This window comes from Pelodiscus sinensis, chromosome 2 (genome assembly GCF_052426305.1).
Source record: "Pelodiscus sinensis isolate ZL-2025 chromosome 2, ASM5242630v1, whole genome shotgun sequence".
Lineage (NCBI taxonomy): Eukaryota > Metazoa > Chordata > Testudines > Trionychidae > Pelodiscus > Pelodiscus sinensis.
This window is the reverse complement of record NC_143053.1, coordinates 155,030,467-155,057,127: the sequence shown is the minus strand read 5'-3', so window position 1 is coordinate 155,057,127 and position 26,661 is coordinate 155,030,467. Positions and strand designations below refer to the sequence as shown.

Below are 26,661 nucleotides of genomic sequence, written 5' to 3'. Positions count from 1 at the left end.
ATTGCATGCTGAAACACACCAAATGTTCATAAAATCACTCACAGTGACTCTGTCACTGACAGTGGTCAATACCTGATACACTGCAGAGAAGGCATAATACACTCACAATGTTTCTGTATAGAAATATTACATCATAGGATGGGGAAGAGGAGTATTTTTTTATCCTAGCTAGAGATCAGTTTATGCTCCAAAGCACGATGCCTGAGAGCTCTTGTAGTTTTGACCTATCTAACATAATTCCAAATAACCAAGTAATAGTTGTTCTTAATACAGTAAAACTCCAATAGTCCGGCATCCAATAGTCCGGCACTCCTGATAGTCTGGCATCAAAATGGCAAGAGCCTACTGAGTGAGCTTCGGCAAAAAATGAGGCACAAGCTTACAGCTGCAGCAACTGAACTGAGCAAAAAGGGTAAAAAAGGCTTAAAAAAACTAAAACATTACAGTATACTGTATACAGTATGTACAATAAAAAGGGTTAAGAACACTTTATATACAGTATATAATGTATACAGTATATATATAACCAGCTTATAGTACCTCCTGATAGTCCGGAATATCTGATAATCCGGCACCACCTAAGTCCCATAGGTTCCGGATTATCGGAAGTCTACTGTAATTAGAGTTGTTGCTGTTAATGATGACTCAGCTGCAAACTCATTAGATCTCACAGAAGAAATTTAGGGATATGTCATGGTTTCAGTCTCCTGTGAAAAACCAAACATCTTATTTTCACGTAAATATGTCCTTGATCATGTGGATACTTATTAAATATTTGTATTACTTACTGTATTATGTGCTCAGAGGCCTCAATCAGAGAGCTCAGGCTCCAATTTATGTTGACACTGTACAAATGTAAAAAGATACATCCAGCCAAAAAGCTTACAGTCTCATGGTAGCAGTCTTGTCTTCTTCTTGATCTGCTTCTAGTGTTTCTTCAGGTTTCATTCACTCAGGCCATGTCTACATTGCAGATAAGATCAAAGTAGCTGCAGTCGATTTTCCAGGGTTCAAATTAGTGGGTCTAGTGAAGAAACGCTAAGGTGAACTGAGAGGATGGGCCCATAGATGCCTGTAGTCCTGCTTCCATGAGGAGTAAGGGAAGTCAAAGGGAGAGTGTGCTCCCTTCAACTTCCTGCACCATGGACAGTGCCAAAATTCCAGTTAAGATACACTGACTTCCGCTACGCAATTAACGTAGCTGAAGTTGCATATCTTAATTTGAACTTATTCCCTAGTGTAGACCAGGGGTTGTTAAGTGCCCTTGACTGTGTACTGAGTCTTCAGCCTTCCAGGTAGTTACCTAGGGTTTCAAGAGATTGGACAAAACAGAACTGAACTGAAGGAAAACAGTCAAAACTCAGTTTGCCATTTTTCCTGTTTCGTTTATGGATGTTTACACCTGGAGACCCTGGCTAGATTGCCCATTCTTAGAGTAGTCTCTGAGTGTTATTCAGTAGCCATAATTCACCAGAGCCTTTCATGCCCATTAGGTGCTAGAGTTGTGGCCTTTTGAATCTTTACTCCTTACTGAATGCTCTTTTTTAGGGTGAGCTGAAAGGTCTGTTTAAAATCTCTTTAAAATACATTCCCAGGAAAGATGTACAATGCAAGCTGGACTCTCACGGGTTTTTGGGGAAGGAGGGAGGAAGGAGTATGATGAGAGGATATTACTGGAGAATATTGGAACTTTCTATGATTTTGAGTATAATTCAGCAGTGTTGTTGAAGCTTCAGCAGAGTTCCAGAAGCAAGTCTTACATAGTATCAAGTTTTATATCCTCTTATGTAAAGTTTATCTGGGTGGACTATGACATATTGAAATTTAATTAAATGCAATTACTGAAATTATGCTTTCACTGACCCTGCTGCCAATGCAGCCAAAATGGATGTCTTCTACAGGATTCCTTTTTGCCTATACACAGACACACAAGAAAGATGTTTACAGGCATAGTTTGGTCTTTTGCTGCTATTGCCTTCACTGTGAAGCAGTAAACACTAGGGATTAAATGCCTGGATAGTATAGTGATGGGCATTCTTACAGCTAACATAAATAGAAAGTGGGTATATGAGTCCATAAAGGCAGTGAAAGTGTTTCATTCTTATACAGTTAAGTTTGTGATTCTGAAAGGATTAGGTTGGTTAATTTCTTTTCACAGAAAGGATTCATTTATTTATGATTTCTGGTCCCTTTGTTCCAAAGCTCCCATTACAATTATTTATTAACTTAATAAGGGCTTGCTACACGAAAGGGTGTACAACTTTAATTCTACTAGCGCAGTTAAAGCAGTACCACCCTCCTAGTGTGAATGCAGTAATATTGACATAAAGGTGTTTTTTTACCTTGATTGCTGTTTCCATAGAGGAAGGGGAATAAGCTATAGTGGCACATTTATACAACTGCATATACTTGAAGGCTTGTACCAATATATAACTACTTTCGTCAAGCAACACACCCTCACCAAAATAGTTATACTTGTACAAAAGCTGTGTGTCGATCTGGCCAAAAACTGCAGAACTCACATCTGCTTTCAATGGTGACTACTCATTAAATGTATCCACTAATTACAGGAGCAGTCTATCATGCAAGACTAGCATCTGATAACCCCTCCAGAAGTGGTTGCTTTGGTTTTTACTAGCTGCAGCTAGTGTTCATCCTTGATGAAAGGGACCATGTTGTTTGGCTAGAAACTTACTCAGCTATGCTTGGACTTCTGACTCTGTTTTAGCAGACATTAGAACAAGAGCTAAACTTTTGATATGTATTACTAATAGTGTGGTTTGGCTGTGTTCCACTCTGGTTGTACACTAACAATCAAGTCATAAACTTGATATAGCAAAACTAAACCTTGTGTGCCTTTAATAAACCAGGGTGATAACCATTAGCACTTTCCCTATATGTTTTACTAATTTGTTCTTGTACTTACTAACATAAAAGGTCCAGATTACAATATATCTTAGCAAAGAATTCACATTGCTATTGCAGCACTGGTAAGATGGCAGATTTCGTGAACATAAAGATAAGAATCAATAAGCAACGTAAGGGCCTCATCCTAAATTGCATTCAGATTCCAAAATGCAGTTCTATTATCTTCTTATAGGTTAGCTTCTCAGTAGAGTGTATACAGTATACCTTTGATGTTTATGATGCATAAGCTTTTATAAGCACTGTTGTATAACATGTTCGGAAATGCTAGCGAAGTCTTGCACCTCTTGTTTTTATTTCAAAATCCCATTATGGAGTTTGTCTTTTCAGTTAGAGGCAGATTGGTATACAGTTAGTTGAAGTCATACTGCAATTGAAATATGCTGAACAATTCTAAAGAAGATTTTGCATGCATCTCAGAGGTTTAAGTTAATTTTAAAAATTTCTAAAAAATCTGCAGCTTTTAATAAAGTTGTAGTTAGCATGGGTGTATTGAGTAGGTGTTTTGATGTATCTTTCCATGTCATTCCATTGCCAGGAATGCATTTCTCTCTAATTGATGACTGTTAATCATTTCTGTCTGTGTAATCAATAAAAGTGGCACTGTGAAATGCGATCCTTTTTGGTCTACAGGCCAGCCTTGGGTGGTCTCCTTACATCATCTTATCGGCAGCACCAAGAGTCGTTGGCAGCGGAAAGAGAGAGGCGACGTCAGGAGAGAGAAGAGAGGTTGCAAAGGATAGAGCGGGAAGAGAGAAACAAATTCAAGTAGGCGATAACAGTGTTCTTTAACAATTTGTTTTCTTAATGCCATATGTTCTTAATTAATGGGGAAATTTCATTGCAGTGTTCTTCCTCCAGCTGTGTGACAAGGTATAAACAGGTTTAAAGATTGATACATTAGAGAAAGGGTATTTATGAATTGTAGCATTTATTGAAACTACCAGCTTTTGTGTACCCAGCCAATTATATTGGCTCAATAACTGCACAGGATCTCATCCATTAACCAGTTTACTCTCCCTCGGACCATATTGTTTATGTTGGGTGCAAGGGAGAGGTCTCGAAGTACCTTAATTATTTACTAAGTAAAAACATGTCACCTTTAGGAGCATATGATACTTTTTGAAATATTGCACTTTTCTAGAGTACTTTACTTCCAGTTAGCTTTAATGCTCTGGGAGTCATAGAAAATCAGAATCACTGCACAAACAAAATACGGGGCCTAATCTAAACCTCACTGAAGCCAATGTAAAGACATTCACTGACTATTGTGGGCTTTGGACGAGGTACATACAGTTAAAATTTATACAGATCCCTCCCAAAGGGGAAAAATCAAATAATTTGAAATTAAATAGTTTGCCAAAGGCTTCAGATTCAATAAGCTTAATAGGGAGTTTTCAGGAGTTCTGGAAATACTAGCTATAAAAAATTGCTTATGCTGTTTGTTAGTTGTACAGTGTCGTAGCAGATCTCATCAGAGTGGGACACCTTGTCCGTCTCCAGTTATGAAGTATTTTCTGCACACTGTGCATAGAAACAATTTCAGTGTGTCAAAATGAGGGGTGTGAGGAAAAGAATACTTTCATGAAGTAGAAGTCAGATCATAGCAGCCTGGAAAGTAATGCTGTTTTATACATAAAGCATTTAATTTATAGTCCTAGAATATATATTAATAAAAAATTGGGCACTGGTTTTCATGTAATTTTGACTACAGAATTATGCCCTTTTCTGTTTTAGTATGCATCTAAGAAATGGAAGTAATCTATTTTGTCTGTAGAGAGACTGTGAAAGAGGGGACTTAAAGGTTATTAAGAGAGGTTATATTAAATCATAAATAGAGGAAAACTAAGAAAATTTCACAGAAGACTTCTTTAATCAGTGAAGATGTTCTCCCAGCCCCAGAAGACATCTAGTTCAGTGAAGAAAAAAGGAAGAGGAGGGCAGGGCCTAAGGTGTGACAAAAGAATCTTTGGCAGCCAAAAGTGGTCCAAGTTCTCCTGAAACAGAAGCAATCAGATCCCAATCCTCCAGCTCCTTCCAAAAACTCTCCCTCCAAATGGTATCATTTTGCCACAGTAGGTAGCCATGAGCCAGCCAACATCAGCTTCCAGAAAGGAAACTCCCAGACCAACAAAGCCACCACAGAGCATTTGTCAGCTTGAATGACATATCTGCACATCTCACCAGAAACATGCAGGCTACGTCTACACTGGCCCCAAATTCCGGAAAAGGCATGCAAAGCAGGTAAGTCAGAATAGGGAAATCCGCGGGGGATTTAAATATCCCCCGTGGATTTAAATAAACATGTCCGCCGCTTTTTTTCCGGCTTGGGGAAAAGCTGGAAAAAAGCATCTAGACTGGCGCGATCCTCCGGAATAAAGCCCTTTTCCAGAGGATCTCTTATTCCTACTTTCAGAGAGCTTTATTCCGGAGGATCGCGCCAGTCTAGATGCTTTTTTCCGGCTTTTCCCCAAGCCGGAAAAAAAGCGGCGGACATGTTTATTTAAATCCGCGGGGGATATTTAAATCCCCCGCGGATTTCCCTATTCTGACTTACCTGCTTTGCATGCCTTTTCCGGAATTTGGGGCCAGTGTAGACGTAGCCACAGTGACAGTATTCGCATTGGGGATAGTTCCTAAGGATAGAAAAATGAGACCATGCAAGTGAAATAAAGAAAAAAATATATTAATTCCATTCCATAATCTCCTCACAGTTGTTAAATTAAGAGTATAATCCTGTGAATTGCTGAACAGCCCAAATTGCTAAAAAAGTGGTCACCCTCCAGTTAGCTAAGATGATGGTTGAGATAACTAAATAACTTGTTTGTGTACTGTTAGAGAAGAAACAGGTGACCCAGGAGTGGATGGAGTAAACAGACCTCTTTATTGCAGATACTCGTTCCCCTCAAACTCCACCCCCCAACACGACATTCCGAGCGAGCAATAATTTGGCACTAGTTACACTCTTTTATCAATTTTAGTATGTTAATTCGCACATCAATTACTACTCCCCCTAAATCCTTATTTAGTAATGTTAACTCCTATACAATGAATATTAACAGGCATGTGATGAATGTTGTTATACCTGCCCCTAATTACTGTTGGCAGAATTTCTAATTAAATCAACACTTTTCTACACTAGAAACTTTCCAAGTCAGCAGGCTACAGAGATTACAAAGGATGTGACCCCAAAAGTATTTTTACAGAGCAAATAAGAATCAGTAAGAGACACAACAAAGAAGAGCAGCTACATGCTGCTATCTTTCTAGGCTGCAAGAGTGAAGGGAAAGAGCATATTTATACATGTTTATACATCAGAAAGGATAATATCTGCTTTGGCCTGACCCTTTATCTGTCTTTCTAGAACAAAGGGGAAAAAACGTATTCAAAGGACAGTGCCTGCTCTGGTTGGACCCCTCCCACTCATGTATAGCCATCTCAGACCCCTATTAATTCTTACATATCCCAACACATACATGTTCAATATTTGAGTTATTTTTCGTAGTTAAGTATAGAACAACATTTCTAACAATATGAGACATGCTTCTGGAGTAGGGAAGTGGTACAGAGGATTAGCCTGGGGTGTATGGAGAAGTCACTCAAAGTATGTCTACGGTACAGTTAGATACCCGTTACTGGCCCATGACAGCTGTCCTGGGCCCGCAGAAATCAGGTTAAAGGACTGTTTAATTGCAGGGTAGACATTTGGAATTGGGGTGCACCCCAAGCTCCAGGATCCTCTTCCCTCACAGAGTTTTGAAACCCGGGTCCCAACCTAAACCTGAACATCTATATCACAGGTAAACAGCTCTATAGCCTAAGCCCTGCAAGCCTGAATCAGATGGAATGGGCCAACCATAGGTTTTTAATTGCAGTGGACAAATACCTTCAGTTTTCTCCCTAATCTCAGTTTTCGGGGTTTGGTGGGGGGTTAACTTTAGTCTCCTAACTGTTATGGTTACAAAGAAAATATATAAACTGTGAACCAGTGAGTAACAAACACTTTAATGATGTCTTGCATTTGCAAAGAGATTGTGAAACAACACTTTTAAGATGTGCACTACATTTTTAATTTCAAAGGATTCTGATTACAATGCCAGTGAGGAATGTCAGCATTATTGATTATTTCATAAAAGCATGTAAGAAAGGAAGAAGAAGATCTTCACAGTCTGCTCCGAGTGACTGCTTATTTGGAATAGAGCCTTAACAACACATTGTAGAATTGAAGAGCAGTGAGATCAATTTCATTCTCCTGAAAAGAACTCGCCTTTTTAAAGGAAGATCTAGAGAGGACAGTGCAAATATTTATGTCTCTTTATCTATATATGCAAATTTAACACACTCTTAAGGGTAACTTCTGTATGTGAATACTAAGGAAGGGATATGATAGCTGTCATAAGATGTGTAATTAGTGCATATTCCAGGAGCAGGTAAAAAAAATAGTTCATTTGATAGAAAAAAAAAGAAGTAATGGGATGTGATCAATAAGTAGAAGATTTCTGGAAAACTTCCTGGCACAGTGGTCTTACAGGCTGAGAAATTGTCTTAAGTGATGAAAGTCCTACCAGTTTTGTCTAAACACTTGACAAAACTCCATTAAATGGAGTGTAGGGACAATCTTGCATCAGCAGAGGTATTGGCTAAGCTGTTAGCTGGTCTAAGAGCTTGTAACTAGGAATGTAAAATCCCTGTTAATCAGTTAACTGGTTAAAGGTTAGGTTAACCTAATGTTTGACTGGTTAACCAACTAAGTGGGATCTGGGCTTGGGACCACTCCAGTGTGGCTGGAGCAGCCTCCAACCTGTCGAGCTCCTGCCCCCAGCCCCATGCAGGGCTGCCTGCCAGCTCCTACCCCCACACTGGAGTTAGGGCTGCCACCAGTTCCTGACTCCCAGCCGCTGTCCATGGCGGTCCTGTGCTCCCCATGGGCAGAGGCTGCTCCCCGGGAACAGCCACTGCCTGTGAGGTGCCAAGGCTCCCTGCAGACGGAGGCTGCTCCACAGCAGACGGGGTTGCTGCAGCCCCCACAAACTACTTATTTAGGGTGATGCTTACCTGTTAACCGGTTAACCTTTCACATCCCTGCTTGTAACCTCTGCTGTTCTTATATAACCTATGAAATAAACATGCTGCAAATAATATAAAGAACATTTCAGCAATAAATAAATATCATGAGTGGGACGTCACACCAGTAATTACACCACACAAGTGTCAAGCAAAATTGATCTGGCAAAAGGGAAAGAAAAGAGTTTCTTGGACAGTTGTGGGATTAAAGGGTAAGAGGAACTAGATGAGAAAGAATAGCAGAAATGTGAGGCCAGATGTAAGTAGTGGCATTTGAGAACATGTAACTTGTCCAAAAGTCAGGGACATGAAAAATAATAGACAAACATGTGCCAGAAATTCTATTTTGGGCTTCTAAGCCTATAATTCAATGTTGCCCATTTTTAATCTATGCTTAGTACCCTTTCCCACTGTACATATTTGACGTGATGTTGACCTATATTGTATCTATATACATATGAACACACATGCACCCTCTTCCACATTTATTCAAGGGGCAGACACAGATGTCTTCAGCGAAGATAATTACCTAAAATTGTCTTGGTTTTAGCTATTTGTTTCTCTTACTATTTACCTCTGTCATCTTCCTTATTCCTGTTCCTTCTTATTCCTTTATTTCCTCTTCAATTTATTGCAACTTTAGCCGTGATTACTTAGACAAAAGAGAGGAACTAAGACAAGCAAGAGAAGAGAGGTTTGTACCTTTTACTTCTTGCTTTCAGTTGCTTTCTTCTTACTCTGTCCATTATTGTGTGGCTGTTGTCTATTTAAGTATACTTTTAACCATGCATGCTAGGGACAATTTTGTTTAAAAGGGAACTATAAGAATTTTGTGCTTTCACTAAATGAGAAAGGAGTTTCGTCCTGGGCGTAGGAATAAATACAAGTGCAGTAGAACAGGTGTGCATGGAATTGTTTGATTGACACTTTTATCTGTTGATTTGGAAAATAATACCAAGTATTGCATTTGCACCAGAAATTTGCCCAAATGTTAGTATAGTGGTAGATGGTCTAAACCAGTGTTTCTCAACAGATGGCTATGACTCTTCAGGGGAGATCATGAAAGGCAGTTAGATGGTCCTGAAGCATTGAACACAGTACTACTATCTAAAGCAAAGAAAATAGGTTAGCAAAGAAAATGTCATTGCCTTATTTCCAACACACCCTTATCGCTAAAGATCAAGTATTTTCTCAGAACTGCTCAAAACACACACATGAATTATATAGACTTAACATGGTTAGCATGAATACGTTTTAACTCTTTCAAAATAAATATAATGGGAGTTGCAAAAGAATTGTACTTGAAATAAAAGATTGCCAACTGGAAAGGCTGAGAAACCTAAGCAATTACTGTATATGCTCGTTTATAAGCCAACTTTTTTTTTGAAAAAACAATCCTACTCTGAAGAGCAGGAATTGGCTTATAAATAGGTCAGCATAAATGGCAAATGGCAGCAGTACTCACTGCCGTTCACCGTTCCAGTCAAGGGGAGGGGTTAGAAGCGGCGGCCAGCACGTCCCTCGGCCTGTGCTACTTCCTCAGCTCCCTCCCCCTCCATCTCCTGCCCATCCACAGAGGATACGGTGAGGGGGGTCTTGTGGCCAAAGGCAGCTCCTTCCCCAGCACTCCGCCCTTGGCCAGGCACACAGCCCTGGGGGAGAAAAAAAAACAACAACAAAGGGAAAAGAAAAGTAAGGATCAGGCCCACCACAGGACAGGAATTTTCCATCAGAAGATTCTTACCAGGGGCTCAGCATTCGTGACCAGCTGCACACATGCTGCCTCCCACCTTCGGGATGGGATCTTGCTACCCCGGGAGGCACCATCTGTCCACCCACCTCAAGCTGTGCCACCATTTACACTCCAGCCCCCTGTTCGAGTATATATGGTAGTTTCCTATGCCTATGAAAGCAAGTTTCAAGGAGCACTCAAATAATAGACTTTCTCTTCTCGTAATTTAGCTCAGTTTTCAGTAAAAAAAAAAAACAGCAAACAAATGGTCTGGTAGCACTTTATAGACTAACAAAACATGTAGATGGTATCATGAGCTTTTGTGGGCACAGCCCACTTCTTATGACTGGAGTTATGACTAGGGGATAAGAAAACTCGAAATAAATAGGAGAAGGCCGGGGTGGAGGGGGGGGGAGAAAGATGCTCTGTTACCCACCCCCCTACCTCTATACATAAAGTATCAGGAGACAGGATGCTAAACCTCAGTAGATAAAGATCAAAGTCAGTGGATAGATTGGTAAGGCAGGAAGGATACAATTCAGAAAGCTGTTAGCACCTTCAGTTTTCAGTGGTTGCCATTAAAGGCGAGACACAATTCTTGTTTTCTCCTACAAAATGTGTATGTTACTAACTAGATAACAGACAACAAAAATCAAGAGTACTCCAGTTTTGTTAGGCATGACATATGCTGCATGGTTACCATTGAAAGACTACTAGACAAAGCGACCCATGGAATATTTTTCAAAATTATATTTTATTACATTAATGTGAAGGGAGTCCTCCTAGAAATCATCTAGCTGGTGGATTTCTACTCTGGCAATACAAATGATCACACCGGAAGCAATTTCCTCTTTCAAACATAGAGTCTGACCCAGCAACAATTGTGGTTAAGTTAGCCACTGTTAATTTTTTTTGACATTTCTAAATTCAGACAGAGGCTGATATGCTTTCCCTCATCTTTACAACCAAAAAGTACAGCCATTTAAAGCATCTTTTGAAATGAAACACATCTGACCGCACATATAACAAGCACTGATCATAGCTGGGTATAAACTTTTACAGCAGTCCTGCTGGTAAGATAGATTTGAAACAAATTAGAAGTGAGTTCTCCAGCATTTTTGGGTTGTAATGGAACATGCTGAAGTGAGCTGGAGTGTTTTTTTGGAAATGTTGACCAGCAGGGCATCATTGCTATACGGTCTGGGCCAATTTTACCAATCATTAGCAATATATCTTGATGTGTATTTATCTTGAAATGAAAAACTAAACTTTTAGTTCCTTCTCATGAAGAGCAAAGAAACATCCCTCGTAGACAGTGCAGAAATGTTAGAAGAAAACCCCACTACAGAGGTCAGTCATCCGTTGCATTGGCCTTATGTAATTTTGTTTTATAAAGTCTGTTTCATCAGACGTTCTCTGACAGTACACTTTTATGGGCTATTTTTTCAAATATATTTCCCATCTTAAAACAAAAGTAGCTCAAAAAGTTGTGTTGAAATCCTCTTTAGTCTTAAGTGTCTTCAGGTTCTTGGAGCAGTCTTGTGTACTATCACATAGTATATGAACCTCTTCATGTAACACCTAGAATAATATATGCCCTGAGCCAGAGCCAGTTAAAGTCAATGGGAAGTTTTCCATTGACTTCAACAGGCTTTTGATCAGGACCTTAATGAGCAAGTAAAAAGTGTAATTCTATCTTTCCTTTGATTTGCGAGTGTGAATCAGCAATGCTATTTTGGTGTTTAATGGCAGATAGTTTAAAAAGGTCCTTGCCAAGAAACCCTCTCAGAATCTTTCCTAGAGTTTTACAGTAAAAAATGGAACCTATATTATTCCAACCTATATCTGAAGACTTTGCTGATACAAAGGGTTACATACAATTCCCAGTGCACTAGGGAACGTTTAATTACATGTTTATTCTCTTAAATAGTCTTAAACATAGCAAACTGACAACCCTCTTAGTCATAGAACAGGCTCAGCATATGCCCTGGCATTGCAAGTTGTCCTAATCTAGAGGAACCTGGAAGAATGGATGGTTTCAGTGCCTCAGCCCTGGACTGGAGGAACCACATGTAGGAGAGAGATAGTCGTTCATTCTTTGTATCCATTTGGATCTTAGCCTTTATAAGACTGCTAACAAGGAAGATAATGTGATAGTAGGTTTTTGGTATAGATACCTACTCATTAGGAATTGGATTGAAACCATCCATTCATTTAACATTGCTCACTGAATCCACATAAAATAGAAACAACTTTTGATCTCCATTCATACTTGTTGCCTATTGGTAAAAAAAGCTTAATTTAGACCTTTATTAGTTCCTGAGTTACCCAATAGCCACGTGAGTCTTAAATCTGAATATTCTCTATCTTCAATTTCTTGTGTAATGCCTTGAGATTTGCTGCTATATAGGTTCATTTTTTACATTGTGACTAGGTTCAGTTGTGTATATTGTCGGTCTGCTATTTTCCTGCAACTCAAAGCCACAGAAGCTAAAAAAGGTAAAACAGCTGTAAAAGAACAGAGGACAGTAAAACATTGTAGTCCCCCAAGTTACTGGGAGTTCCCTCCCGATTCTTGCTGTAGTGCATTGGCACATTGCAGAAAATTTCAATGCAGCCAGCTGTTCTGTACCTGGTTTAGCTAAACAATCTATTTGAATGTCTTTTTATGAGTCCAGTGTTCCATCTGCTCCATCTGTGGGGCGGGGGAATTCCTGATTGACTGTAGTTAAAATAAAAGCTGGTTTAATTAACTATGTAACAAAATATCATGATAATATTTGTGAAGGGCTTTCACTTCTTTCGGAAAAAAAATCATTCTTTAGAATTGGCTTCATGCTAGAACTGTAAACAGTTCTTATTTTATAACCATACAAGTATGTGACTTGTTATTTTTTCATCCAAAGTCTGTAGGGGTTCCTTTTCCTGCGAAATCTCAGTTCAAAGCATACCTATACCTCAAGAGGAATTAAAAAAATGAGTTTATTCTTTGTTATTGTGGTTTATAATAATGCAACTTGCACCAGCAAGCACAAGAAGTGCTCTTCAAAGACATCTTTATATGCAGAATAGTTATGCTTGTGAATGTGCATGATTACTGCATGCACTAAGCATGTTTGTTATCATATATGGCTGATTTCCTTGCCCTTTACTGGATTTAATATACACATGTGCACTAATTCTGCCTGTCATTGAGGCAGTATTGGGAAAAGGGGTGTTCCTTGTTATCATGTGTTTATAGCAGTGGGTTGTTGGAGGATGACCGCATAGTCTTTCAGAGATATAGGCAGCAGTCTTGATTAACCTGTTTAATAGTTCACTTGTGAGTAAGACAGAGTCAGGAGCCTTCTACAGCTGTATTCATAAATATATTCCTGAGCAAATAATGGTGCATAAAATTAGCAGACATCTGGAAGAGGCAAAGTTATTTTGGTCCAAATGTATAAAGCTCAGTATGCAGAATATGATTGGTAGCTGGTCTTAATAAACAGTTAGTGAGTTCTGCCTGCCTAAAATGCAAAACAGATGTATCTTTGTTCTTTTAAACTGACTTTGATGAATAAACTATATGTGACGTCAGGTCCAAGCTATTGGATGTCTGAGTCCGGCAGAGAAATTTTTTAGAATAAAAAAAAAAGTTTCCATTGTAGACTCTGGAGAGAACAAAGTGAATTCCAGTGCATTGCTCTTAAAGCAAATAGAAGCAGGTTCAGAGTCTTAGATAGTCCTCAGTCAAACATTTATTATTGGTATTATTTTCAGGGAGAGCTGCTTTTGTCTCCTGGACTGAACTACTTTTCCTCTCCATGCAGCAAGTCTGGGACTTTGGCTATTTGCATCAGTTTAGAGGGCTAAGGTTTTGAAGTGCTTTTTATGTTGCCGGGAGTGGGGAGGGGGAGGAACAGACAGATGCTTCCAAAAGTAGGAAGGCAGGACTGTGTAGACAGGATACAGTATCTAAGGATTGTTTAATGTTACTATTTTTTATTTTGTCATGAGCAACTTAATATTTTTTTGGTTAATATCATTTACTTTGGTGAATTTTTACTGTCCAGCTGACCCAGCACTCATTTTAGCACTGTCCACCCTCTGTTGGGAAATCAGCTCATTCTCTGCAGGTGCTTCGTCCATAAACAAGCATCAACCGCTGGCTTCTCTTTCTTTACGGAAACCCTTTGGAATTTAACTTTCAGATACAAATACTTGGAGAAGTTGGCAGCTGAGGAGTATGAGAAGGAGCTGAAAAGTCGGAGTATATTCCGAGGCAGAAGTGAGCTGTCCTTAAACTTGAGTTCTCCTTCAGCCCCATCCTCGCCTATTCCCAAGTGCATCAGCCCAACTTCCATAGAGTCCCAGGAGGAGCTGAAAACCCCTTCGACACCCCGTGGGACTCCTCAGCCCTCTGAAGGTGAGTGCAAATGAGGATGGGGAGAAAGGAGCTTGCCTGTCTATTTAGCACAGGTTTTTGTGCATGAATACAGGACTATAAACTCTATAGTGTCATGACTTATTCCAGGGGTCCTTACTTAACAGATCAGTCTTAGCTGTCCATCTGAATTTTTCTCTTGTTTTCTCATATGCCTTCCGAGCTACTTGTGCTAGGAATATGTAGTAATTCATTGTTGCTATTGTTTCTAGTTATTATTATCGCCCATTGTTATTAGAATAAAATAATTAGAAAATTATTTAACATCATGTTCTTTGTATATCAGTAGTTACAGAATGCTGAAACAACAGTGCGCCTGCCAATACATTTTGCTTATGTGGGTTCTCTGAACGAAATGCAACTGCTGAATGCCAGAATTCTAACAGCCTTCCAGCATAGCACAGGCTGAATGTGAGAAACAGAAGAAATACTGAATTTAAGGGCTTAGAGGGGTATCCGTGTTGGTCTGTAACTGTAAAAACAATAAGCAGTCCTGTGGCACCTTGGAGACTAACAAATATATTGTATCATGAACTTTCGAGGGCAAAACTCACTTCATCAGATGAGTGGAAATTACAGAGTCCAGAGTACCAGCAAAAGCAGTTACCTATCAATTGTAGGACCAGAGTTAATGACGCTAGTTGAGTCAAGCCAGATATGTCAATTTATAGCTATGAATGAGACACATCCAGCCTGACTCAATTAGCAATTGACAGGTAACTGCTTTTGCTGTTATGTATACTCTGGATTCTGTAATTGCCACTCCAACTCATCTGATGAAGTGGGTTTTACTCACAAAAAGTTCATGATACAGTATATTTTTTTGTGTCTAAGGTGCCACAGGACTGCTCATTGTTTTTGAATTTCAAGGGAATTTTTTGATTATTTTTAAATAATGCAGAAAAACTTAAAGTTGTAGCAAAACTAGTAGTAGAGACCAAATGCAATTTAGAAGAAGGAAAGTAGAATTAGTATTTTTTGTGGTTCGTTTGTTGTCATATAATTTATTGGTGTCTAGAGTGATATTATGTATGCACATCATTCCACCACTCACATCATGTATCTCTCTCTCCAAAGAAAAAATTATAGAGATGTATATTCTTGCCACGTGACACTGCATTAACATTGGGAACCTCTGAGCATGTTGAGGATGAATTATTACCATCATTTTCTTTTATTTGATTTGATTTCCTGCTACATGCTGTTCGTGATTAATGCTTTTATAATTTGCGCTACTTGGTTTTATTGGGTACGATGGCTTTGAAGCACGTTGTAAAGCAATACAACTATGATGAAAGAAGATACTGCAGTTGCACTTTGGGTGTATTTACTCTCATAGCATTAAATCTCAAGTCAAGTTTATTTAGTTTGAGTTTACATGATTTCTTTATTACTGATTCCTTTGGACAGCAGAGCCCCCATAAGTCTCTGTGGGATAATTGCTCAGAAAATACAGATATTTTGCTGGAACATTTGTCTTTCAAAATATTTTAAATCCCAGTTATTCAAATCCATTGTTGCTTTTAGAGCAAATGAGCTAGATTTTTCCACCATTAGGATTTCAGGACTGGGTAAGAAAGAAGAATCTCTTTTATGATGATTATTTAAACATATTTCCCCTGGAAGCATGTTCAAAATGACAGTATAAAATGGAGTATGTATTTGGAACAGGTGCAGAGAGCAACTCCAGGCAGTTGGACAGTGGAGAGGCTATCGTCAGTCAGTCAGCCAGCAAGTGCACAGGGCATCTGAAGTGGAGCCCTTAACAAAAAAGAAGTGGACAGTGGGCAGAGCAACATCAGGCATAAAGCACACGGGTAGAGCTTCAGCAGGCAAAATTTGTCATAAGGCAACTCTAAGCATCCATTGGGTAGCTAGGACAGCATCAGAATATGGGTCCTGAAATCTATGTATTTTGGTGGGTGTTTGCTTGAGTAAGGTCTGTTTTCTTAGGCCTTCAGGCAGCAGCAGAAAGGCAGCACTGGGAATTTGACAAGTGGGGGTGGGGCAGCAAAAACCCCTTGCTGTTTCCTAATGAACAGGGAAGCTCATCAGACTGGTAGTGGTAAACTGGACAGCACTAGACTGGCAGTCAGTTTGTGTGCCCTGTTGACTGAGCATCTTACACAGTGTGAGTGTGGTTCTTTTTGTAACCAAAAGATCACTTTTTCAATGTAAGTACAATGTAAGATCTACCTCAAACCCAGATACCCCTGCTCCACTTTCTTCCCGCCCCTTCTTTGAGGCCCCATCCCTTCTCCAAGGCCCATCCTGCTCACTCCATCCCACTTCCTCCACTATCCTCACTCACTTTCCCCAGGCGGGGGAAGGGGGTTGGGATGGAGGCTCTGGTCTTGGGCCAAGGGCTTTGGAGTGTGGGGGGGACTCCAGGCTTAGCCCAGGGTGGGGGATTGGAGTCCAGGAGGGGTTTCAGGGTGCAAGCTCTGGAAAGGAGTTGGGGTACAGGAGGACTCACGTCTGGGTGTAGGAGTAAGTTAAGGGCTGGGGCAGGGGTTCAGGAAGCAGGCTCTGGCTGGGCACCGTTTAACTGAGATGACTTCCGGGTGGTGGAGCAGTGGGGTTAAGGCAGCCTTACTCCTGCCCTGGCCCTGCACCACTCCTGAAAGCAGCTGGCATGTACAACAATGGCTCCATGGCACCATGTGTCATATACAGGCACTGACCCCACAGCTTCTACTGACCACGGTTCCCCATTACTGATCAATGGAAGCAGCAGGAATGGTGTCTGCAGGCAAGGACAGCATGTGGAGACCCCCTGCTCTGCCTTTCGCAGGGGCTGCGGGGACACGCCAGCTACATCCAGGAGCAGCAATTATCACAGGGATACTTACTGCAGCCACAACAGGTTTGGCATTTTAGAACTCCCTACTCAAAGAATTAAATTTAAGTGTAAGAGAAAAATGAAAATGATGAAATGCACAGACCAGTCAAAAACCAAAACTAACCCACTTTGCAAACAGTAAAAGAAGACCCTGACATCAGCATCCCCCCTTTTCTCCCTCCCACACCCTACATAGCAAGAAGGAGGCTACCGGGGGGGCAGCTTCTAGGCCGAGGGCAGGAGCAGCATGACAGTGGGTGGAGGGGAACTGAAGTGCCAGCGCTTGATAGCTTCCTGGCCAAATCAGTCAGGATCACCTGTCAGAGGCTCCAAGATATACTGGTAGATCCCAATCTACTGGCTGGTGACCACTGCTCTAATTCGTGTAATTTCACAACAAGCCTCGAAATATTATTTGCCCTATTTTATAAATGGCAAAATTGAAACATTGACTTGCATACAGTCACATAGGGAGGCTGGGACCGAGCTGGGAACCCAGCTCTCCTGAATCCCAGTCTAAAGTTTTATCTCTAAGACAGATTCTTCCTAAGCAAAGGGAAAATTGCAGAAGGAAAATGTGCGATACATTATATGGACTGTAAGATACAACCTTTCAAAGAAATGTGTTAATTAGCTGGATATTTTTCTTTGGTGTGTGTGACTAAGGGAGATGTGCAGAGTTCTCTAATTTGGGTGTCCCATGCATACACAGCTAATAAGAAAGATTCTCAACAGTCCCAATGAACCCAGCGTGTGTCCAGACATTTAAATCAGGAGAGCTTGATTAGAAGTGAATTTCTGCAGAGACCTCCATTGGTGTCTATGGAGATTTCATTTACATATCCCTCACCAGGTAGAAGCTGAGAAGGCTGACTCAAGGTGGGATTATCCAGCTCAGACTCAGGGCAGTCATTAAGAAGCAAAACTGGGAATGCTTTTGTTCTCTTATTGGGCTTGTAGGACTGGCTCACAGCCACATATGAGGAAATGCCACAGTTGTTACAGACATCGAGTTCTCTGTCAATCACAGGGTTCTGTGATGGTTGGATCTGAAATAAGTTGTGCAGAGGTGAAGGACAGAGGAGAATACAGTATGTGCTGGGCAAAGCTGTAGTGGAGAAGGTATGAAGCAGGGTGAGCAGCTTGCAACGAGATGCTAATTATCCAAGCTGATGTAGGCCCTGATCTTGAAGACACTGCACGTCGTCTTAACTTCAAACTAACAAGTAGGCCCATTGAAGGGAATAGAACCAGCAAAATGCTTAAAATTAACTAAGCATGTGTGGAGGTATTTGCAGGATTGGAGCCTTGCTGAATATGATGGAGGTGGCTGCAGCCCACTTGCTAGAGGAGTCTAGGGCCTGGTGTGAGCTGTCCTAAGAGTGGAATTTTAAGATCTGCCCAACCTGGACTTAAGGTTGAGCGTGTTGTTTGTTTTGTGTTCACTTGTCGATAAAGCCATGAGACAGTTATAGCTCATTTGTCACCTGTCCGTTCATATATCTGCCTTCTGGCTACCCCCTCAAGCTCACAATGCATCCCCTATTGCAATAGATGAGGTGGCAACACATGTGAGAATCACAGAATCTAGAGAAGTGAACTACTCCTTGTCCCTGCTAGTGCTGAAAACAGAAGCAGCTGCAAGACAGGATGGGAGCCGTGAGTCCAGAGAGATGTCACATGATGTCTGCAGCTTCTTCCCAGCCAAGCTTGTGAGTTGGTGGAATTACAGAGAGTGGGGCTGGCAGTCGAGTCATGAGAGAAAGATAAAGGGGGTGAAGAGAAGAGACTCCAGCAGGGAATGAGGTCTGGGTGTTACAGTGAGACTGGTGTTGCTAAGGTTAGACGTATATTAAGAATAGGGGCAAACGGTAATGCTGTGTACACTACCAAGATTATATAGTTGGTTTCAGCTGAACTATATTGGGTCCCTGGATAAAGCTAACAATTTTTAGATTTTAAAAAATTTGACTTCTTTACTTCTACTTGGGAAACATACAGTACTGATTGTTGCTGATGATGATGATGATGAAAGAACAATGTAAATCTGAACACCTGCACCCTGACACTCAGAGTGTATGTCTTTGAACTTGACGGTAATGGTGTTTCATAACTTCTGAGGGACCTTGCAAATCTCCAGTGTTCACTACTCTGGGGATGCTTCATTTCTCTTTTTTCCTTTTTTCTTTTGCATCTCACCAAAAGGTGAATTGAATTCTAATTTCTTTAGTTCTCAGGATATGTCACGTCATACATAGCCGAGTTCAGAAACCACTAGAGGGCCTGAAGTGTATATTGCAAATATTGTAAACAAAAAGTAAGCAACCGGGGGAAAATCTAACAGGAATAAGATATTGCAGTTCAACCATCTTGCACAAGATTTAATACTAAGATGATGTGAAAACTGTGCTGACCTAATATGCATGTAGATTTTCATCACTTTTGCATGGCCATTTCAGTTTGCCAGGAGTCATGAGCTGCTTGATGTGAATATGTATGGATGCTTTCCAGTGTCTTCACAACATAACAAAAAAAAATCTTGCATGTAAAAATCTTCTGGTTTAGCTGAAAACAATAAGGTGAATGACTGAATTTCACTGTGTCAGTGATAAAGCAAGAGGAGGAAACCAATTGCACCAGCAACAATGTATGCCATCTGCCAACCAATTACAAGCTAAATTTATGCCATATGCCATCCAATTGGAAGCTAAATTTATGCCATATGCCAAACAATTTGAAGCTCTGTTCAGTTTTGATGTGGCTTTTCTGAAGTAAATATGCATGAACAACATATGCTTTCTGTCAACCAAATTTGTATGACACTGTCATTTCCAGACTGTGCCATTTATTGTGCTTATAAAACTAATGTTTGTATCTTTTTGTTGAAGCACTCCACATTAGGTGAAAAAGAAGTTACCATAAAAATTCCTTCAGAAAACCAAGGGGATTCAACTCCAAAGCACGCTCTAATTCCTGTTTTTGTTTAACTCGTTCTGCATAGCTCAGGTTTATGATGGTTTGACTCGTTCCATGACCACAATAGCCAATCTTCTGATGAGCTACATGTAAAAAATTATGGATTAGGTACAGACTGTAAGCAACATAAATCAAGCAAGATTTGCCAAGTTGTACCCATGTTTGGTTCTGTCTGCACACAATGATCAGCAGTCTCTCTCTCATAAAGCTAGACTCTCCATGGACAAAAAAAAAACCACTTGTATATTTTTTACATCTCACTCATTTGGCTGGGTGAATCAAGACGACCAAGAGAAATTGTTGTTAAGTGAATCTTTTTTCTCCATTGTTCTCTCCACCAGTGAGTGCCAGTGAACCAGAACCAGAGACAGAACCAGAACAGGAAACTGAGGCAGAGGCCGAGCAGGAAACGGCGACACCACAGGAAGTTGAGGCTACGGAGGTGGGACCGGAGAGTGAGGTGGAGCAAGGTCCTGAGCGAGAGCCAGAAGAAAGTGCAATACTCAGTGAAAAAGAAAGGCAGAATGAAGAAGTGAATGAAAAAGACAACTGTTCTGCATCCAGCATATCCTCAGCAAGCAGCACTTTAGAGAGGGAAGAAAGAGAGGACAAGTTAACCAGTGACAATGAAACTGGTAAAGTGAAGCTTTTTCAATAAATGAAGGCTTTCCTACAAAGAACATGTTAGATCAGGTGTTTTGGTGTAAAGCTAATCATCGAACAAACCTTCCAGCTTGTCCTTCATTAGTATTTCTTCCTTTATGACCCAAATCCATAGCTGCTATCTGTGTGGAACTCCTACTATTGACTTTAGTAGAGTTTGTGTGTACCGTGCGGCAGAAGAAACAGTAAAATAAGATTTCCCTCTGATTGAGACACAATTCATTAACTAGTCTGATCCTGCCACAGGCCTGCATCCATAGTTCTCAGTAAATTCAGTTGGATGTTCCAATGGTCAAACAATGGTATGAGATACCCTCAGGTAGTTTGTCATGAGATTGCGAATGCCTGTCTCCATGCTATTCACTATTATGACTGGTAGCCCTCATGTTAATACTATAGGTAATTAGATGAGGTGATTCTCCAAGTGCTTCATTTCTTTCTTCCATCTTTCCTATCTTGTCAGGTGTGAAATTCAGGGAGATGCTGTTTTGTAGTTCCTAATTATAGAGCTAGAAATATGTGACTATGGAGAAGACATAAGGAGAACAATGTCCTAAAGAGAACACTTCCCCAGCAGCCAAGAAAAATGGCTGGATGAACCACCAGAAACATTTAAATAATGTCACCCCCCTGCACAAGTACTCTGTGCCTCTGCTTGCAGGGAGGAGAGAGGTTGTGCCACTTAGAATTCCCTCTAGGGATGGGTGGTCTAATTCAATACGGCCAGCAGTCCATGAAATCACAGAGATCATGTCTTAGTGGTTAAATTGCCAGCCTTGAAATGTTCACATTTTTCCCCATAGATTCCAAGGCCAAAAGAGACCACTATGGTTATCTAGTCTGTCTTTGTGTTAGGTCATAGAACTGACCCCAAACCGTTTTTTTGAACTAGTGCATAACTTTAAAAAAAATCCAGTATTGATTTAAATATTGCTGCGGGTGGCACACCCCAACCTTTTTAACAGGAACATGCTACTAAAAAGCTATACGTCCACTGTTGCTTCATTATTTACAAGTCATCTACTTTTCTTCAGTGCACAGAACTCCCCTTGATGTCAGTGGTTGAGGCTGGTATATAGTGGCTCTTTGAATGCCAATATGCCCTTGAAGAAGATGACTAGATAAATGTTCATGTAAAAAATGTAAACCCAAGAGTTAACAAACTAGTCCCATCAGATTTATCCCTTTGAGACAGCAGTTCCACATGAGAAGAGCACAGTTAGTTTCCAGAACAGTTTTATTATAAATTTGGATCCCTTACCTTCAGGTTAGAAGAGGTCATGTTATATTGCAAATATTGAAGAGTAGCTTCTAGTAATGGAGTGCTATTGCTTAGAGGGTTGTGAGGGGACAAGCATAGGAAATAAATCCTAAAAGCTCACTCTCATTCTCTTTCCCTGTCCCCTTTCTCCATCAGTGTAGGGTTGATAGAGCCTCCATTTTAGAGTAGATGATGAAAGGCTTTGTTTAGATAGGGGATGTGGACTGTCCTCTGCTTCACCACTCCTTGCAGGCAAGATGTTCAAACTGTGAGTGTTGCAGATTACTCAGATGGTGCTAAATAAAAATGGTATTGATTATGAAATAGACTGTGGTTCATACCACACTGTGGCATAATCTAAATGCAAAAGAGGAGTGAATGGGTTACACAGTTTTTTCACACTCACATTTTAGTCCTGCCTGTTTCCAACAAGATGAACTTTAACTTCCTGTCACACTGAATCCTTCTCTCATGTTCTTCTTTGTTGCTTTTTTTTTCTTTTTTGGTATTGTACTATAGCTTAATAAAATGCCAACCTTTAAAGTTGATAACGTTTTAGTGGTATTGAAAAGGCTCATTGGTTTGAGAGATCTAATGTGTGGTGAGAATTACTAAAGTTTGTGATTTAGTTGGTAAGGGAGCAAATGCAGAATTCGAAATCATGCAGAGTTCTTGGTCTGCATGGATTATTTTTACATTCCTCGGATTTTGTGCTTTCTGAGAAAGGTGTCAGATTCCAGAAAAGAAGTTGTCATTCTTAGATTACATTGCTGTGCCTGCCCAGACACAGTAGGGGCAAGGAAATGAAGTGCCTGGTTTTTGGCTCCTCCTTCCATATCATCAGATACACTGAGCTATGCTTCTTCCAATCTCTGCCCTGCTACGTAGCACTGCAAAGCAGTAGCCAGCAGAAGTAGCGTACAAGGAGTGTGTGTGTGGAAGAGGACTCTGTACAGCAGTAGCAACACAGGAGGCTTTACAGAAATAATCTTGTTTGGGTAGTGAAGTCAGAGGTAGACAGTGAGAGACTAAAATAGGGATGAAGTCTCTTGGAGAATTTTGAATGAGCAGTATTGAAAGGAATCAGATCTAGGGAGACACAGAAGGTGTAAGTCTGGAGGGAGGCCAGGTCTTGTGGCATTTATAGTGGGAAGTCTTAGAAATCTTGGACAGTAGACAGTCTTGGACAATCTTCAGGCACTTGAATGTGATTGGGAACTGGTCTTTGTGGAATCCATAGTGAAACAAAAGAGTCTGGAGGGGATCAGATTTTCTAGGGAGGCAACCTCAAAAATCAAGTGGTGAATCTTGGAGAAAGGTGAATGAAGGGTGTCAGTTCAGGGCACATGCCCTTGTATTCCTCCTCTGTGGTCCCTTGGGGGTACCCACTCTAGACTTCCAGCTCCTCAGCCATCCCCTGGTTTGAGTGGAAACCTGCATCTCTTTCCCTCCTGACCAGGCTGCATAGTTCCCTGTCTACACCATGGTAATCTCCAGCAAACCAGACTGCCAAAACAAGCCCAGCCTCCACACTGTGCTTTTCTTCTGCAGGCTTCTAAACAGGATAATTGCTAGCAGCTCTAAATTTCTACAAAAGCCCTTTATGAGCAAGCACATTTAATCTTAAGATAAAAGCATTACAGAGAAAACATATAAAAACAATAAAAGTTCCTGTGTGTACGCTAACAGCTTACCAGAGCTCACCTATCCATCTTATGGTGGCTCAGTTGGCCAAAGTCCCTCCAGCCCTCCATGGGAATGATTGGCACCCAACCTGGACAGAAGCCCTGTCTCTGCTAGATCAGGAAGAAAGTCCTGAGTCAGTTTAATATCAACCTTTTTAACCACAAAATCCTTACCTTTTCTGGTGATCCTCTCCAACTAGTGGCAGCTCTCTGGAGGAATTACAAACTGAATGAATTTGCTTAATTGCTTCCCACTGTTCTTAAGACCTGGAAGAGCTGTAATATCACTCCTCCAGGGAATTACATTGGTGCACAACGATATATCATAGAATTATAGAATCATAGAATACTAGGACTGGAAGGGACCTCGAGAAGTCATCGAGTCCAGGCCCCTGCCCCCATGGCAGGACCAGATACTGTCTCGACCATCCCTGATAGACATTTATCTAACCTACTCTTAAATATCTCCAGAGATGGGGATTCCACAACCTCCCTGGGCAATTTATTCCAGTGTTTAACTACCCTGACAGTTAGGAACTTTTTCCTAATGTCCAACCTAAAGCTCCCTTGCTGCAGTTTAAGCCCATTGCTTCTTGTTCTAACCTCAGAGGCCAAGATGAACAAGTTTTCTCCCTCCTCCTTATGACACGCTTTTAGATACCTGAAAAGGGCTATCATGTCTCCCCTCAGTCTTCTCTTTTCTAAACTAAACAAACCCAATTCTTTCAGCCTTCCTTCATAGGTCATGTTCTGTAGACCTTTAATCATTCTTGTTGCTCTTCTCTGGACTCTCCAGTTTCTCCACATCTTTCTTGAAATGCGGTGCCCAGAACTGGACACAATACTCCAACTGAGGCCTAACCAGTGCAGAGTAGAGCGGAAGAATGACTTCTCGTGTCTTGCTCACAACATACCTGTTTATGCATCCCAGAATCATGTTTGCTTTTTGCAACAGCATCACACTGCTGTCTCGTATTCAGCTTGTGGTCCACTATAACCCCTAGATCCCTTTCTGCCGTACTCCTTCCTAGACAAACGCATTCTGTATGGCTGTGTCTACACTGGCATGAATTTCCGGAAATGCTTAAAACGGAATACTATTCCGTTTTCAGTTTTTCTGGAAAAGGAGCATCTACATTGGCAGGCTGCTTTTCCGGAAAAGCCCTTTTCCCGGAAAAGCGTCTGTGGCCAATGTAGACGCGCTTTTCCGGAAAAGAGCCCCGATCTCCATTTTCGCGATCGGGGCTTTTTTCCGGAAAAGACTACTGGGCTGTCTACACTGGCCCTTTTCCGGAACAGTGTTCCGGAATAAGGACTTATGCCCGAGCGGGAGCAGAATAGTTTTTCCGGAATAGTGGCTGATTTTGTACAGTAGAGCATCATTGCTTTTCCGGAAATTCAAGGGCCAGTGTAGACAGCTCACAGCTTATTCCGGAAAAGCGGCTGATTTTCCAGAATAAGTGGCCCAGTGTAGACACAGCCCACGTGTGAAACTGATTGTTCCTTCCTAAGTGGAGCACTTTACATTTGTCTTTATTAAACTTCATCCTGTTTACCTCAGACCATTTCTCCAATTTGTCCAGATCATTTTGAATTATGACCCTATCCTCCAGAGCAGTCGCAACCCCTCCCAGCTTGGTATCATCTGCAAACTTAATAAGCGTACTTTCTATACCAATATCTAAATCGTTGATGAAGATATTGAGCAGAGCCGGTCCCAAAACAGACCCCCTGTGAAACCCCACTTGTTATACCTTTCCAGCAGGATTGACAATGATATATAAATGTACTACATTGAGGTCTCTCAAAGACTGTGGAGGAAATTGCCATATCTGTTTCATAGGGGAAAATGAGGCAAGGGAGAGATTAATTGTTCAGAAAAGTACAAGGTGAATAAAGACAGGGGCTGCATACATCCTGGACAAAAATCATTTGTGTATAAGCTGCATCTTTCTTAATGCTTCAAATGCAGGTATGGATGGGGCCATAAACTATTTAACATTAGAAACCCAGGTTGGAATTTCCAGGCTGGAAATCCACTCCCTGGGCACAGCGAATTTTTAAACCCATTTTAGCTTAATGTAATTTTAACAAATGATTCAGCTAGAGCAGCTTGCGGTTTGGATTTTTAGGCACATAGTGTCGATGTGTCCACTGAACTTGCAAAGGAAGAGACTTACCAGAGCAGGTGAAAGGGGCTTCATGTGATAGAAAGAAAATAAGTCAGCTGATAAAGACATTAAATTTGATGTGCTAACATAAAAATCTGGACAAATATAAAGATAGAATAGTAAAAGAAGAAACAAAAATAAATAAGAAACTCAAGAGAAAATACAACCACAGAACTAAAAGAAAAAAGTACGCCAGCAAAGAGAAGAGGAGGAAGACAGTAGTAAAAAATAAACTAAAATTTTATTTAAAAAGTTAGATTAGAAAAAAAAAACGATTAAATATGTAAGGAAGAGAAAGAAAGAACCAAACCCAAAATAATCTTAAGTATTGAAGAACTATTTTCATAATCCATTCTTAATTACAAAATAAGATGGAGGTGAAATAAGGCTGGCCTTATTGAATGCCTTTTGAAAAAAAGGGGACCTTACATATTTTCTACACTGAGTCTCAGGCTGGTTGGTGAAGATGTTAAGAGGTATTAAAAGCTAGGAAAAAATGCATCCTACAATACATTTTGAACATTTATTTTAATGGTTTTATTATTCTTTGGTTTTAATTATTTCTGAGGATGTCTCATACACTGCTTAATTTTGCAACTCGTATGTGTACATTATATATTGTTATATCTGGATGAGAGGAGGGCAGAATTCAATGTGATTGTAGTTTAAATGTCATTAATTTTGGTCAGCAGATAATATTTTCAAAAATACCCAAGTGACTCAGGGGCCTAAGTGCGTTAGTCATTTCTGAAAATGTAACTGAGGCTCCTATGTATTTAGGTGCTTTTGGAAATTTTACTCTGTGTGCACAATTCACTCTGCCAGAGATCCCAGAGGTCACTCTGGTGAATATGGCAAACCAGGAGTTGTGCTAGGAGCAGCCTGAGTTTAAAGCTGCCTTCCCCCTGGCTAGTAG

At 40.6% G+C, this 26,661-nt stretch overlaps 1 protein-coding gene across 11 annotated transcripts in view; it reads left to right on the top strand.

Annotated features, from left to right (window-relative positions):
* Positions 1-26,661, top strand: part of FHOD3 (formin homology 2 domain containing 3) — a 592,306-nt gene that overhangs the window by 472,838 nt on the left and 92,807 nt on the right. For 8 of the 11 annotated variants that reach the window (XM_075921652.2, XM_075921651.2, XM_075921654.2 and 5 more), the window contains 4 exons: positions 3,559-3,693; positions 8,633-8,683; positions 13,915-14,129; positions 20,307-20,600. In XM_075921652.2, the coding sequence (XP_075777767.2) occupies positions 3,559-3,693; positions 8,633-8,683; positions 13,915-14,129; positions 20,307-20,600 (695 nt within the window). The remainder of the gene's footprint in view (positions 1-3,558; positions 3,694-8,632; positions 8,684-13,914; positions 14,130-20,306; positions 20,601-26,661) is intronic. The other 3 variants (XM_075921653.2, XM_006128123.5, XM_075921655.2) reach the window with 2 other exon arrangements.